Genomic DNA, 16,075 nt, shown 5'->3' on the forward strand with positions numbered 1-16,075 from the left:
ATATATTTCTATCAGCATGGGGCTTGGTAGAAATCACATAAACAGACCTAAAAAACACTGTAGGGTAAAACCAGCCTTTTTAAGAGGCAAAAACCTTTAATGAAATAAATAGAAACACTTGCAAACACAAAAACACTTATGAGGCGGCACTAAATGAAACAAAAAAGCTGCTTGAACTACTTTGTCAAAAAATTGTGTGTAGAAAACAGACTAAAAGGTAAAAAATTACACATCGCCGATGTCAGTGTTCAACATACAAAAATACTATATGGAAATTAAAAACCGTATATATATTACAATTCAAATTAATGCTAAACAAATATTTTACATTTATATTAAATACTATAAATTCTGTATAACATGCTGTCCGTTAAACTGTACTCTTAATTCTAAGATCCACTTGTTAGATTTTTACTTTCGACATTAATAATTCCTCGCCTGACAGCACAAAATACCCATAATTCATCATTCACATGCAAGGGTTATCTTTTCTTAAATAGTTCTTCAAGCTACCTCACAGATGTTACGGTCCACAGATACAAATGCACACTATTTTCTCTTTTAATGTCTTCTGTGGTCTCTGACGACTACACACACTTTCCACAGCCGCATTCGACCGTCTTTTCGACGTCCTGCGTGAATGAACTGCCGTCGTCGCACTCGAAGCTGTAGCGTCTGCGTCGTACCCTGGTGCCTCCGCAGCAGAAGCCCGAATCCGGCCTGCAGCCGCCGCGACACTCCACCCAGGACAGCGGCTGCGTGCTGCGACACTGGACCTCGCCGCGCCGCACGCCATGGAAGTCCCGCACCGACTCGCCCTGACACGGAGCCACTGGAGGCAAAGCTTACACTCAGACAGAGCTGGGTATTACTTGAAAACTGTAGTCCGTTACTGATTCCAAATTACAAAACAAAAATTGTAGTTAGTAACGTAATCCATTACATTACACATTTTAGGTAATAAAATCAGAGTACTTTTAGATTACTTGTAACCTAACTTGTTTGTCATATTGATTTAAATAGGATAATCTTGTACCATATTGATATCTTTAAAAAAAAACGCTAACACTAGCTTCTCTAATCTTTTTGTATTCTATCTATTTGTTTTCTTTTTATTTATTATACAATTAACAAAAGCAAAAAAGGCCTCTAACACTAGCTTTCTCCATTCTTTTTCTATTCTATCTGTTTTTTATTTTATAATATATTTACATTTGCGTGTACTGCGTTAAGCTAACTGAGACTTGTTATAGCACTTGCATATCATTGCTCTTGTTGATTTTGATTGCTACTATTGTCCTCATTTGTAAGTCGCTTTTAAGCATCTGCTAAATGACTAAATGTAATGTAAATGTAAAATATATTACACATTTGTTGTTATTAACAACCTGAAGTGCATTAAACATTACATTACATAAAAGTTTCCTAATACAGGTCGACCGATTGATTGACTGATTGATCGACCGGCCGATTAATCGGCCGATTTTTGGCATTTTTTAATTAATCGGCATCGGCCGATTGTGCTGCAAATTAGGCCGATTTATAGGCAAGCACGTCTGGGGGCAGCTAAGTGTTGTTGTGGGATGCTGGAGAATCTATCTCCTTCTGGCTGCATGAGACGGAGCAACTCACACTGCATCAGCGCCTTGTTCACACACAGCTTCAGCTAATGATGGCAGGGCAAAACAGACTGTTTAGTTTAGGAGGCGTAATTACGTTTTACTAGAATTGATGCCGACCGTGCTTATCATATTCATAAGTGCAACAAGTCATTTGCATGTGAAAGTAGAAACACGTGCAATTTAGATGAAACTTCTGGGCTGACTATAACGTGCACGTTAACTTTCCTCATGAAATGTGTCTGTGGGTCCGACGGTCACCGTAATTTTGCCAAGTAAGAAATGTTCCTGGATCAACATCTTTTGTTGATCCTGCATCAACATTATTGTCCAAAAATATAGACCAAACCCTCTCCCTACCCCTAAACCTAACCCTACCCATAATTTATCCCTAAAATCAGTGGGAAATGACAGCTGAATAACAGAGGTGTAGAAGCACCTAACCCTTGTTGTAAGCCTAAAAACTGACATTTCCTGTAAACTTGTTCCTCAAATCTGGTTGATTGGGATGTTGTTCCAGGATCAACAAGGACGTTGATCCGGGAACATGTTCACCTGTTTTGACCCAGCAGTTGGGTTAAATGGTTGGGTTAAATGTTTAACCCAACCTTCTAGGTAGTTTATTTAACTCAAATATTGTTAAAAAATACTATATGGCTGACTTAAAATAAACCCAAAATAAATTTATCCCTAAAATCAGTGGGAAATGATGGTTGAATAACAAGGGTGTAGAAGCACCTAACTCTGGTTGTAAGGCTAAAATTGACTTTTCCTTTAAACTTATCCCCCAATTCTGATTGGTTTATTTGAATGTTGTTGATCCAGGAACATGTTGCACTTGGTGAGATCACGGTCACCGTAATATTTGTGAACTCTTTTAATTTTTGTTAATTTTTGCTATACATTGAGTTATTTGTGGCGGCCTGTCACAATATCAAAACTGACTGCCACAAATAGATTTTCCAAAAGGCTTATACTTCGTTGAATAAACTGAGCACTGCACGTGTCAAAATTAAAATGCAGCGCAAGTATTTTTATATGAATGTATCTTTGTAAAGAACCGACCGTCTTCAGAAAAGCTTTGATTTCATTTTAATTTCGTCTTTCCTGTAATGCCTTATAAAGTAGAGTTTGTGAGCGCAGCGCTGATTTGATTACAGTCGTTACCGGGGAAACCGATATATCTCCCGCTCCAAAAGCGCCTCCTGCTGGCGGAGAATGAATTTGCATTTGCAGACTGTGGGAAACACTGGTGTCTGTCAGCAAACATAAACAAAAAGCATCCTTCAGAACTGTTTTTGAGAAGGTGCTTAAATTTTGAGCCATGCATTATTACTATGAATTAGGCTACTACTACTATTACTATCTTGTACCCTGCAATAATCATTTACTCAAACTCTCTGTTATGAGATGAATGGGAAAAAAAAGAAAATCAGGCAAACATATCGGCCAAAAAAAAGTCAGCATCATATATCGGCCATCGGCTGCCCTGATTTATAAATATCGGTATTGGCCAGAGAAAAATCCTTGTCGGTCGACCTCTATTTCCTAAACTGGGGTTCATGAAGAACTGCAGGGGGTTCGTAAGTTTAATGAAAAGCTACTAATTAATTAAATCATAAAAATTTTAAATTAAAATAAATAATTTTAAAATAACAACAATCAAAATAAAACACTTACTAAAAAATATAATTTGTTTACCTGCATGTCATGTGATCATAACCAATGTCAGAGAACTGTGCGTGAATTTGCAAATGTGTTGCTTAATTATTAATTTATCACCTTAATTTCTCAGTAGGGAATTCAAATAAATATATTAAGTGAAAGAGACAAATCAAATTTTGGGAATCCCTACATGTAAATAATAAATACTGTGAATGTGCACTTTAATGTGTTTGAAAGACAAAAGCCCTCCAAAGACACAGTAATACATGTGTAATACATAATACAATGTTGAGAAAACATTTCTTAAAACTGATTTTTAAAATGATTTTTGTGCCTTTCAATTTTCTGTGTAATTATATCCACCTGACTAATGATTGGTCTTTGTGTGAATGTCAACAAAACTGGAAGACTTTCTGAATGTATTTAAGCGGTAGGCTATATTAAAAAGGAACATTTAAAAGATGAAAAAGAGGAATTAGGGAAAATCAATAAATGATTAATAATTTTATTGCTATTGTTTGAATAATATGTAATCATGTAATCAATAAACAAGTAACTGTAGTCTGATTACGAGTGTTTTTAAAATGTAATCTGATTACAAGTACTTAATTTTTGGAATCTGATTACATAATCCTGATTACATGTACTTAGTTACTACCCAGCTCTGCAGTCAGATTATGATTTATGACAGGGGTTTTCAAACTTTTTTGTCAGCTGAACCCCTTTGACCTAAATTATTTACTTGAAGTACCCCCTGAGATTTTAAGTAAATATTTCAATAATTTAATGGCACATCTGCATGTTTAACTTTAAAAACATTTATTTTGATCAGTTTTAAAGTTTCAGTAGTATTTACATAGCTTATTGTTATTATTACACTCAACAAATTATAAAAATTCATATTACTGTAATTTACAATACAATTATGACATTTGTTCCACAATTTTTTTTTTAACACAGGGTTTCCCAAAAATAAAATTATTTTTATACATTTAAGATTTTACATTTACATCACACATTTGTATAAACCTGTAACATTTCTTTGCAAAAAATTTTTTTTTTAATTAATTTGTTAATGGTATACACTCGTAGGCATTCCGTGTACCAACTCACGAACCCCCTGCAATTCCCTCACGAACCACCAGGGGTTCACGAACCCCACTTTGGGAAATCCTGGCTAATGATAATGGTTTGTTGTGTAAATGAGCATTGTTTACCTGTGTCGCATAACTGGCCGCTGTAGCCGCTGTCGCAAACGCACTGCGCCTGTCCCGTGGGTGATTCCTCACAGAAGCCGTGCTGGCATGAGAGCGCTGCACAGAGGCCGGGGGACTCGTCCTCTTGAGCGCACAGGGGCCCGTGGAAACCGTCCGCACACTCGCAGCGGTACGACTGCAGGTCCACTGGGACACAGGTGCCGTGAACACAGCTTACAGCAAGAGAGAGGACAATCAGGTTTAGACCAGGGGCCAGATTTACTAAACCTGGCAAATTAGCATGAGAGCACAATGCCTAAATCTACTAAAAACACAGGCACTAAATGGGTTAAGACACGCTTTTTTTTTTTGGCTGATAAATAATGGCACAAACAGCAGTAAATTAACGCAAACCTTAATAAAACATGCTGCGTGATTTATTTAAATACTGAAAATTAAACTACAAATGCATATGCAAATAAGGTCAGTTGCAAAAATTACTGTTTCTTAGCGCGTCTTTAGTAAATCCTGACAGTAGTTCTTTAATGCCAAAAGACGGTTTGCATTGGCACAAGCTGTTAGTAAATCTGGCAGATTATAAACTGCCTAAATAGGAGTTGGTGGTACAGCAGTGATTTATGTCATGCTAATGGAATGTTTTACACAAGTTAACTGGATAATACTGTTTTTATATTATGAAATTAAATTACTACACGGAAGTACGGGTGACCCCGAATAGTCGAAGATTTGATGCTTCAATAGGATGAGCCTGATTCAATCTCACACTATATATATATATATATATATATATATGTTTTCATATCATGTGTAAAATGCATATGAAATTATATTAGCTACTGTATAATGAAATGATTATTTTTTTTAAATAAAAGCATTCAATTGGCTTTACCACATGGTTATTTAATATAACAATTTTAAATAAATAATATTACAAATGTTTTAGAATATAGATTAATTTAAATTGTTGTATATTTTACATAAAATATATAAATAATACATTTTGTTCTATTTTATGTAAAATATTTAGTAGGCATTACCACATGGTTATATAGCATAAAATAATTTTTGAACTATTTTTTTAAGATAAATTAAAATGTTTTACATTTTATATAAAATATATAAACAGTATGTGTATATCATAAAATTAAATCATTTAAATAGAAACATTCAGCTGGCATTTCCACATGGTATATACTATAAAAGCGTAATATATAAAATAGAAAAAATATTATTTATATATTTATCTTATATGTAAGATATGTATTTTATCTATAAAATATTTTTATTTTAAAACATTTTTACATATCATATAATAAACATTTTTAATATTTAAAAATTTAATATTTGATGTTACATTAATATATTTGAAATCGAATATATTTTATATTAGGCTTTCGTATTAAATAACCTTAACAACTAAATGTGAAATTATTATACGTGACCCTGGAGCACAAAAGCAGTCATAAGTAGCACAGGTATATTTGTAGCAATAGCCAACAATACATTGTATGAGTCAAAATTATCCATTTTTCTTTTATGCAAAAAAATCATTAGGATATTAAGTAAAGATATTTTGTAAATGTCCTACTGTAAATATATCAAAACTTAATTTTTGATTAGTAATATGCATTGCTAAGAACTTCATTTGGACAACTTTAAAGGCGTTTTTCTCAATATTTTGATTTCTTCGCCGCCTCAGATTCCAGATTTTCATGCACCATGAACACACAGGTACGCACTTGTTTTTCTGGCAGGGGTTGGTAGCGGCTGCTGGCAGGGCCTGATCGCAGTGTTTGCCGGCCCATCCCGGCTGACAGCGGCACACAGGCCCGGCGGCGGGGTCCGGCTGACACAGTCCGTTCACGCAGCGCAGCTCCTGACAGGCCCGGCAGCCCGGCACCACTCCCGGCTTCATCTGCGTGCGCCTGAAGTCCTGCAGCTCATTATTAATGTACAGGTTTCGTATGCAGCCCTGAAAACTGGAGCCGTTGAGAGACGGCCACTTGTTCAAAGACAGCGACTGCGCGCTTTCAGGCATTCCTGATGGATAAAACATACATTTAGAGATACACTCAAAATAAAGCAATAAGCCCAGTGAAGCCGTGGTTTACAGCGAATTTATAACAGCTAAGGGGTGTTGTTAGTTACGACGCGAAGCGAACCCCCTTAGCTGTTATAAATTCACTGTAAACCATGGCTTCACGGGGCTTATTGCTTTTATAAAACGGTTATTCCATATACGTAGTAAGGTTTCACAAAATAAAACAGAGCAAATAAAGTGTAATGATAATAAAAACAGTATTCTTCCACCAAACAATGTAGTTCCTCAGAAACAGTTGTGGTTCCAACAAAGTGGTTGCAGAGCAACACACTGAAGTAAACAAAGGTGTATGTTTGTAGAGTAATTTACAACAGCTTTGAACGCGGCTCAGCCAATCAGAATCAAGCACTGGAACTCTCCGTTTTATAAACATTATTTTACAAACCTGTTCAGTTTATTAAAAAAAAAAAAAACTTTTAATTTAACACCATTACGTTAGGTTTCCCATTTAAACAATTGCATTGTGTTAAACGGACTTGAAACAGTTGCGTTTTAGCTAAGACATTTCAATAAGACACTGGGGCTGTTACCAAGCAAATTAAATCAGTATCAACAAAATTAATCTTTGCAATGCAGAGGAAACACTGAAGCTTCGTCTGAAGTGGCATTTAGATGCATTTACGCACTACTGTTTAGTGCAGAACATGAATGCATTTAACCTGCAGTTACAAATGCATAAATGTTTTGAAACATAAAACATTTGAAATCATTTAAATAATAAAAGATACTCTGAATGTGAAATTAAAACCGCCAGTAGGTGGCAGCAAGTCACTGTTAATAAGTGAGTCACTACGATTGAACCGAATCATTTAAACGGGTGATTCCTTCAGGAACGAAACACCGTCATGTTGCTCAGAGACACAAAACAGCGCTGTGGCTGTGTTTGGGATGATTTCTGTTGTCGAAATACCGCAAAAACAGGAAATATGGCGTCTAAAACGTAAGTCTCTTAATTAACTTCTTGTTTATTGAACTGTTACATTTGTAATCATGGTAATTTTAGGAGAAAAAATGGTACTCTCTGTGTGATATTCATTAACTATATGAAATGATATAAATATATACATTTTCTGTCCCCATATCTTAAATTTTGTGATCATTGTAAATGCATTTTAATACTGAATCATGCAGTGAAAGAACGCACTCTAAACACGCATGTGCAGTTTAAGTCTAGACTTCATCACGTAATGTATGAGTGGTGTTTTGAAGGGTTTTTGCGAAATACTCGATAATGTCAAAAATCGCACATCGTTAAAACAACAATTGCGATATTATCGCAGACGATATACTGTATATATTGCACACCCCTAATTGCATGTATTTGTTTTTTATGAGTTGGGGCTACACATATTTATTGGATGGAAATCCTGCCCTCAATTAAAGTGAGTTCATCCAATGAATTATGTTTTGCAGTCAAATGTGGAAATTGTACCGCCGACGTATAGCGGGGCGTCTCTGGCGAGGGGCTGGATGTGTCCCAAGCTGTCCAGAGTCGTAGGAAGCCCTCCGTCCACAGAGAGGTTGACCATCCGGTCATAAGTCACCAGCTCGACGGTGTGAAAGCGTCCGTCGTTCACGATCTCCGAGCTGTGCAAACAGGCAGTGAATTACAGCAGGTGTATTGACTTGTTAAATGTGGAGCGTGGTCTGTAATGTAAACCTGTAAATGGTGCTTCCCGGCTGATTCCCTGCGTCGCAGGTCACTTTGACACGGCCGCCGTGTAACTCGACTGCGATGTGGTCGTCGACGCCGTTGTAGAGAAGAATCCCACTGTCTTCAGCGGTGGAGACCTGAGAGAAAGAGTCCAAACGCAAGAGTGCTGCTCAAATGTTTGAGATTTTCTATGTGAATATATAGTAAAATGTAATTTATTCCTGTGATCAAAGCTGAATTTTCAGCATCATTACTCCAGTCTTCAGTGTCACATGATCAATCTAATATTCTGTAATATGCTGATTTGCTGCTCAAGAAACATTTCTGATTATTATCAATGTTGAAAACAGTTGTGCTGCTAAATTATTATTATTTTTTCAGGATTGTTCAATGAAAGTTAAAAAAGATTTAAATCTTTTGTAACACTATAAATGTTTTTTTAAATGTCACTTTTGATCAGTTTAATGCATCCTGTCTGAAAAAATAGCAATTTCTTAAAAAAAAAAAAATAACTTTAAACGATAGTGTTTAAATATTTATATTCCTAGATATTTCTAAACATGTATACAAAATATAAAATGTATTTATATATTATGTCTGTATTAAGAAAACCTAACTTACAATCTTATTACTTAAAAAGTTATTTATATTGTATTATATTAAATATTTGCTTTTTTTTTTACATTAACCATGTTGTACTAATGTTTATTTTAGTGGCTAATAATATGCAATTAATAGTAATAAAATTCGTAATTTTATTTATTTGTTTGTTTGTAATGTTATAAAAGTATTTACTGTCACTTCTGATACATTTAATGCATCCTTGCTTAATTTCTTTCCAGAAAACAAACAGCCATGAACAATAGTGTCTAAATATTTGATATAAAATGTATTTATATGTTAAGTATATAATTTAAATATATAGGATATATAAAGGATTTACAGGTTTTATATATTTTCCTTTTATTTAACTATGTGGTACAACTACATAGAATGGTGTCTAATAATATTATAATATGCAATATAATATTTGATTTATTTGTAACATCATAAATGCCTTTACTGATATTAGTACATTTATGATCAATTTAAGGCATCCTTGCTGAATGAAAATTACATTTCTTTAAAAAAAAAAAAAACTTTTGGACGTTAATGTATGTTTACATATTTGACGCAAAATATTTAGAAATAATAATGTGTATATACAGTATATATATATATATATGTGTGTGTGTGTGTGTGTGTGTGTATACACAGACACACAAAATAAATTTTGAATAGAATTATTTTATATTTATATTAAATATTTGTCTTTTATATTAACCATGTGGTACTAATATATTACCAGTGGTTAATAATTTATTTATTTCCATAATACATATTACTGCAATGCATCTGTAAATGAGAGTGTTTCGTATGTCTTGTTTGTTTCACGGTATGCTTTGTATTGCATCCTTGAATCTAACTATAGCAGAAACATAAAAAATATGACAATTACTCTGACATATGGCTGTTAAAATTACAATTACATTTACATTTACTCGTTCAGCAGATGTTTCACGTGCCAAGGTCAGAGAAAATGAATCCGAGGCATATGCTTGGACCGAAACTATTTAATTATGGAGCTGTTTTTGCTTCATATTTTGGGCATATGATGAAGGTCACTGTCTCTCATTATCAGAAATTAAAGAGCACTCATAACAACATTAATACGCATGTTTGAGTGGTTTAATGTGAGTAATAGTTCACATATATGCTGCCACATGTGGAAAAAAAATTTCTAGATAGGCTACAGTAAATATCTCTTTTAACATATATATAACAAAGTGATAATATAATTATATATTAGCATATATTTATTTATTAACATATATTTGCAATATTCATTTATTAACATATACTTGCAATTGTATTATTTATTTTGTGTCATTTGCACAGCACTTTCACTTGTACACAGACAGCGATGAGCTGGTTTCTGTGCTGCAGAACGGGCCACACCTGCAGCGTGATGTTGGTCTGCGGCCGCTTCTTGATGTCGTTGAGCAGCAGGTACGAGTCTCTGTCGATGAAGTTGACGCTGAGCAGTTTTTCGCAGCGCGGCCCGCCGAACCCCGGCAGACACTGGCAGGCTGCAGTACCATGGCTCTCCACACAGGGGGCGCCGTTCTCACAGAGCAGCTGCTCACAGCCCGCCGGAGCCCAGAGAGGCCCTTCACACAGACGACCGCTGACACCAAACAACACGCCGTCATTAACTACTGCATATAATGTACTGTACAAACCACGCCACAGATGACCAACAAGACTGTCCGTGAGAAAAAGACAGATCTAGGCCTCTAACACTAGCTAGCTCTATTCTTTTTCTATTCTATCTGTTTTCTTTTTACTTATTATATAATTGAAACAAAAACCCTTGCTGCGTGTACTGCGTTAAGCTAACTGAGACTTGTTATAGCACTTGCGTATCATTGCTCTTTTGTTGATTTGTAAGTTGCTTTGGATAAAAGCGTCTGCTAAATGACTAAATGTAAATTTAAATGTTAAAATCATGTTCTTTGTATTAATGCTGGTTTCATATGGTCTTGAAACACTTTTATATGTGACCCTGGAGCACAAAAGCAGTCTTAAGTCACTGGGGTATATTTGTAGCAATAGCCAACAATACATTGTAAGGGGCAAAATCATTGATTTTTCTTTTATGCCAAAAATCATTAGGATATTAAGTAAAGATCATGTTCCATGAAGATATTTTGTAAATTTCCTACCATAAATATATCAAAACTTAATTTTTGATTAGTAATATGCATTGCTAAGAACTTCATTTGGACAACTTTAAAGATGATTTTCTCAATATTTAGATTTTTTTGCTCCCTCAGATTCCAGATTTTCAAATAGTTGTATCTCAGCCAAATATTGTCCTATCCTAACAAACCATAAATCAATGGAAAGCTTGTTTATTCAGCTTTCAGCTGATTTATAACTAAATAAGTAAAAAAAATGGACCCTTATGACTTGTTTTGTGGTCCAGGGTCACATATGATTGTTAATAAAAGTTTACATTTATATACTCTAAAAATGTCATGTAGTGTAACCAATACTTAAAAGGTAACAACATATTTTAGTTAAACCTTCGATACAAGTATTCAAATGTAATAATTTATCCCTATATCTATCTATCTATCTATCTATCTATCTATCTATCTATCCATCCATCCATCTATCTAGCATCTATCTATCTATCTATCCATCCATCTATCATCTATCCATCCATCTATCATCTATTTATCCATCCATCTATCCTATCCATCCATCCATCCACCCATCCACCCACCCATCCATCCATCTATCTAATAATGTAATATAATTTTCAATGTGATGTCTATATTAATCTTTTTTATATAATATTTTAACAAAATAGAAATCATATTAAAAGATTATAACAAACTACTCAAGCACCGCAAAAATATCAAAATGAAATTCTAATTCAGAAATTAAAAACATTTTCATCATTAAAGAGGCGTATTTAAGTCGTATGTATGTATTAACTGGATTTGAATGTATTTTTGAATTAATTAACATAATAAATTAAGTGTCATGTCATTGACAGATATTAATAGGCAGGACTACTTTATATTTTTTACAGTGAAAAAGAAACATGGAGTAACATGAAAATCTAGAAACACTGAGAACATTTTTAACATTATGCTATAATGAAATATTTTATTTCTTTAAAAAATATATTAAATAAGCATGTGGTAATGCCTACTGAACATTTGAAATAAGAGAAAATATATTTTGTTCACTGTATCTATTTTATGTAAAATATAAAACATTTTTGTTATCTATAAAAATAATTTTAAAACATTTTAATGTTACTTTATATCAAATATTTTAAATTATATATAGAATATCACATTAGTATACTTCGCGCTTAATATATTTTATATTAGTCTTTCATATTAAATAGCCATGACAATGAACTGAAATGGATTTGACTGTAATGTAATGTGGTTTTGACTCACCTGTAGCCCTGAGGACAGATGCACGTGTATCCGGCCACATGATCCACACAGAGCGCTCCGTTCTGACAGTAATGACCCTCACATTCATTATAATCCACACTGCAGTCGTCGCCCACAAAACCCGGCGGACAGATGCACCTAAACACAAACACACAAGGTCAGAAATCTCATTTATTCCATTATTTCAATGACCTTAAATGCTGCTTTTCAGCTGAAAGGCCTATTCACACACGACAGCAAATATTTGCCATAAACAGGATCGTGAATAGAAACGGCATTCCTACGGAGCGACAAAATTCATCAGGTGAAAGAACAAGTTAGTTGATTTTTTTCTTCATCAGAAACACTTTAAAAGTGTTTTAAAAGTAATTTATTTTACTCTCCTAAATACCTGATATTCAACGGTTTTAAATACATTTTTCAAACTGTATTTTACAAGTTTTGGGGGGTCGTACCACCTGACATTTTACAGCCATTTTACTAACATTGCTTGTCATAAAAAGGTCAAATTATTATTATTATTTTATCTTTTTTTTTTCTACAGCATATTGGTTATCACATGACTTTAATTTACTGTACTGTACTGTTTTTAATGCTAATATTAATAGTTTTTATATTTATAATAATATTATTTAATATTTATAATATTTATGATGATTAATATGAAAGAAAAATACTTTATATAAAATATTATACAACAACTTTATTTTTAAGTAACATTTTCATTTCATATAAATAATATACACATATCTTTTATATTTCACTTAAATTTTATATAAAATATTTAAACATACACTACCATTCAAATGTACACAAAGAATTGTTTTCATATCAATACGAATATTATTTTTATATAAATATACAACATTTTTATTATTTTATATTTATACAATTTTACGATGGTTAATATAAAAGAAAAATATTTTATATAAAATATCATACAACAGCTTTATTTTTAAGTAACATTTTTATTTCACATAAATAATATATAAATAAAATACCTTTTATATTTGATTAATATCTTATATGTACACTACCGTTCAAATGTTTGGTGTCAGTAAGATTTATTTTTCTATTAATATATAAAAATTAATAATTTTTCTCAGCAAGAATGCAATAGATTGTTCGAAAGGGACAGTACAGACTTTTGTAATATTACAAAAGATTTCTATTTCAAATTAATTCTGTTTATTGAAATTTCTATTCGTCAAATCCACAAAGCATTAAAAACTGATAGTAATAATAAATGTTTCCTGAACAGCGAATCAACACATTAGAATGATTTCTGAAGAATCACGTGACACTAAACCCACTTTGAAATATATTTGAACAGAAAACATCTATTTCACAATAGTACTGTATTTCTGATCAAATACATGCAGACTTTGAGAAACATTAAAACATCTCAAAACCTTTAAATGGCAGTGCATGATATGTGCATATACTGTTAATTAATGTATTACTCTGATTGAAATATTTCATATGAAGTGTTTTCTCAATCATTTTTTATAACAAGCATCTTATGATTAGTGTCCTGCTCTCACTTGGGTCCCGTGACGGTGGGTATGCAGGTGGATCCACGCTGACAGGGGTTCTGACCCGGATAGCACAGATCCTCCTCGTACTCCTCACACTTCTGGCCTGTAACGCACATCAAGCCTTGCTTCACCAATCAGAGCAGAAGAGCTCAGCATAAACCAGCCGTGCCTCACTAGCACTGACCTGAGAAGGGCTGCGGACACACGCAGCTGTAGTTTCCCACTCCGTCCACACAGATGCTGCCATTCTCACACCTGTTCTCCACACAATCATCAACATCCACCTCACAGAACTGCCCGGAGAACCCCACAGGACACCAGCAGCTGGAGACACACAGAGAGTCAGACACTGCTGTAGTGTCTAGCTTTAGACTTCAGTGAGGTGTGTGAGTGTGTGTGTGTGTGTGTGTTTGTGTGTGTGTGTGTGAGTGTGTGTGAGTGTGTGCGAGAGTGTGTGTGTGTGTCTGTGTAAGAGTGTGTGTGTGTGTGTGCGTGTGCGTGCACGTGTGAGTGCATGCGAGAGTGTGTGTGTCTGTGTGAGAGTGTGTGTGCGTGTCTGTGCGTGTGTAAGAGTGTGTTCGCACCTGAAGCCTCGTCTAGCCTCGTCGCTGTAGCAGCTTCCTCCGTTCACACATGGATCGCCTTCACAAGCACTGACAGAAAGCTCACAGTTTCTCCCCTGGAAACACCAGCAGAGAGGCTTTCAAACCAACGCTCCTCCAAAACATGAGTTTTACTGACAGAAGCTGTGGCATCCCTGCAGAAAATCACTCTCAAATGTCTCACTGTTTCGAAACGAGCACAAGCAGTGTCTACTGTCTGTTTACTGTGGATGTCTGTAGGGAATGGCTTCGTATGGGGCAAGTGTTAATTTTTGGTGCTTATGTTTTATAGAAATGTGTTATTTGAGATATTTCATTGCTTCAAGGAGTCTAAAAAAAATCCTTTTAGAAGCTGGACTGCTTTTCTGGATATGCTCGTTTTCCTGAGGGTCGGAAATAAGGCTTTATATGGTCAAAATTATAATGATAATAATAATAAAAAAACAGATGACATACACTATCCGTCAAAGGTTTTTGAACAATACGATTTTTAATGTTTTTTTAAAGAAGTCTCTTCTGCTCACCAAGCCTGCATTTATTTGATCCAAAAAACAGCAAAATTATAGAAATTATTAATACTGTTGTTTAGCAAGGATGCTTTAACTTGATCAAAAGTTATGATAAAGACATTTATAATGTTACAAAAGCTTTCTATTTCAGATAAATGCTGTTCTTCTGAACTTTCTATTCATCAAAGAAACCTGAAAAAATTCTACTCAGCTGTTTTCAACATAATAATAATAATAATAATATTAATAATAAATGTTTCTTCATATTAGAATGATATCCGAAGGATCATGTGAGTAATGATGCTGAAAATTCAGCTTTGAAATCACAGGAATAAATTACATTTTAAAATATATTCAAATATAAAAGAGTTATTTTAAATAGAAAAAAATATATTTCAAAATGTTAGTTTTTGCTGTATTTTGTATCAAATAAATGCAGGCTTGGTGAGCAGAAGACACTTCGTTAAAAAACATTAAAAATCTTACTGTTCAAAAACTTTTGACTGGAAGCGTAATAAAATAAAATAAAATAAAATAAAATAAAATAAAATAAAAAATAAATAAATAACAGATGACAAAATTACAACTTTAAACTAAAAACAAAAACAAATTTGATTGAAATTGAAATGTTTTCTTTATTTTACTCAAGTTAAAGTACTAAAATGACTACAATGGAAACAAAAATAAATGAAAGTTGAACAGAAACATAAAATAAAAAATGAATAAAAATTACTAAAGCACATAACAAAATCACTAAAACTTAAGCTAAAATAAAATGAAAACTACAAACATGAATAAATAACACTAAAATAACTCAATTTGATTTTTTGTATATTTCTGTATTTTTTGTAGATTTTTCCAAGTAGCTTTATTTTGTATATCAACATGAAATACAGTTCACAATTTACTTTACTCCTAGAATGTGATGTGCTCCTGCAGTAAAAAGTATATACAGTGGGTACGGAAAGTATTCAGACCCCCTTAAATTTTTCACTCTTTGTTATATTGCAGCCATTTGCTAAAATCATTTAAGTTAATTTTTTTTCCTCATTAATGTACACACAGCACCTCATATTGACAGAAAAACACAGAATTGTTGACATTTTTGCAGATTTATTAAAAAAGAAAAACTGAAATATCACATGGTC

At 33.5% G+C, this 16,075-nt stretch overlaps 1 protein-coding gene across 1 annotated transcript in view; it reads right to left on the reverse strand.

The window, feature by feature from the left end:
• Nucleotides 1–323: 323 nt before the first annotated feature.
• The window catches only part of LOC107657487 (slit homolog 1 protein-like), a 47,014-nt gene continuing 31,262 nt past the window's right edge, over nucleotides 324–16,075 (reverse strand). Inside the window, exons 27-36 of the mRNA XM_016445592.1 lie at nucleotides 14,401–14,495; nucleotides 14,001–14,140; nucleotides 13,823–13,919; nucleotides 12,279–12,416; nucleotides 10,255–10,483; nucleotides 8,263–8,393; nucleotides 8,035–8,189; nucleotides 6,241–6,541; nucleotides 4,502–4,713; nucleotides 324–832 (exon numbers count right to left, since the gene is read on the reverse strand). Of these exons, the coding sequence (XP_016301078.1) occupies nucleotides 588–832; nucleotides 4,502–4,713; nucleotides 6,241–6,541; nucleotides 8,035–8,189; nucleotides 8,263–8,393; nucleotides 10,255–10,483; nucleotides 12,279–12,416; nucleotides 13,823–13,919; nucleotides 14,001–14,140; nucleotides 14,401–14,495 (1,743 nt within the window). The 3' untranslated portion in view covers nucleotides 324–587. The remainder of the gene's footprint in view (nucleotides 833–4,501; nucleotides 4,714–6,240; nucleotides 6,542–8,034; nucleotides 8,190–8,262; nucleotides 8,394–10,254; nucleotides 10,484–12,278; nucleotides 12,417–13,822; nucleotides 13,920–14,000; nucleotides 14,141–14,400; nucleotides 14,496–16,075) is intronic.

This window comes from Sinocyclocheilus anshuiensis, unplaced genomic scaffold, assembly GCF_001515605.1.
Source record: "Sinocyclocheilus anshuiensis isolate Anshui unplaced genomic scaffold, SAMN03320099.WGS_v1.1 scaffold259, whole genome shotgun sequence".
Lineage (NCBI taxonomy): Eukaryota > Metazoa > Chordata > Actinopteri > Cypriniformes > Cyprinidae > Sinocyclocheilus > Sinocyclocheilus anshuiensis.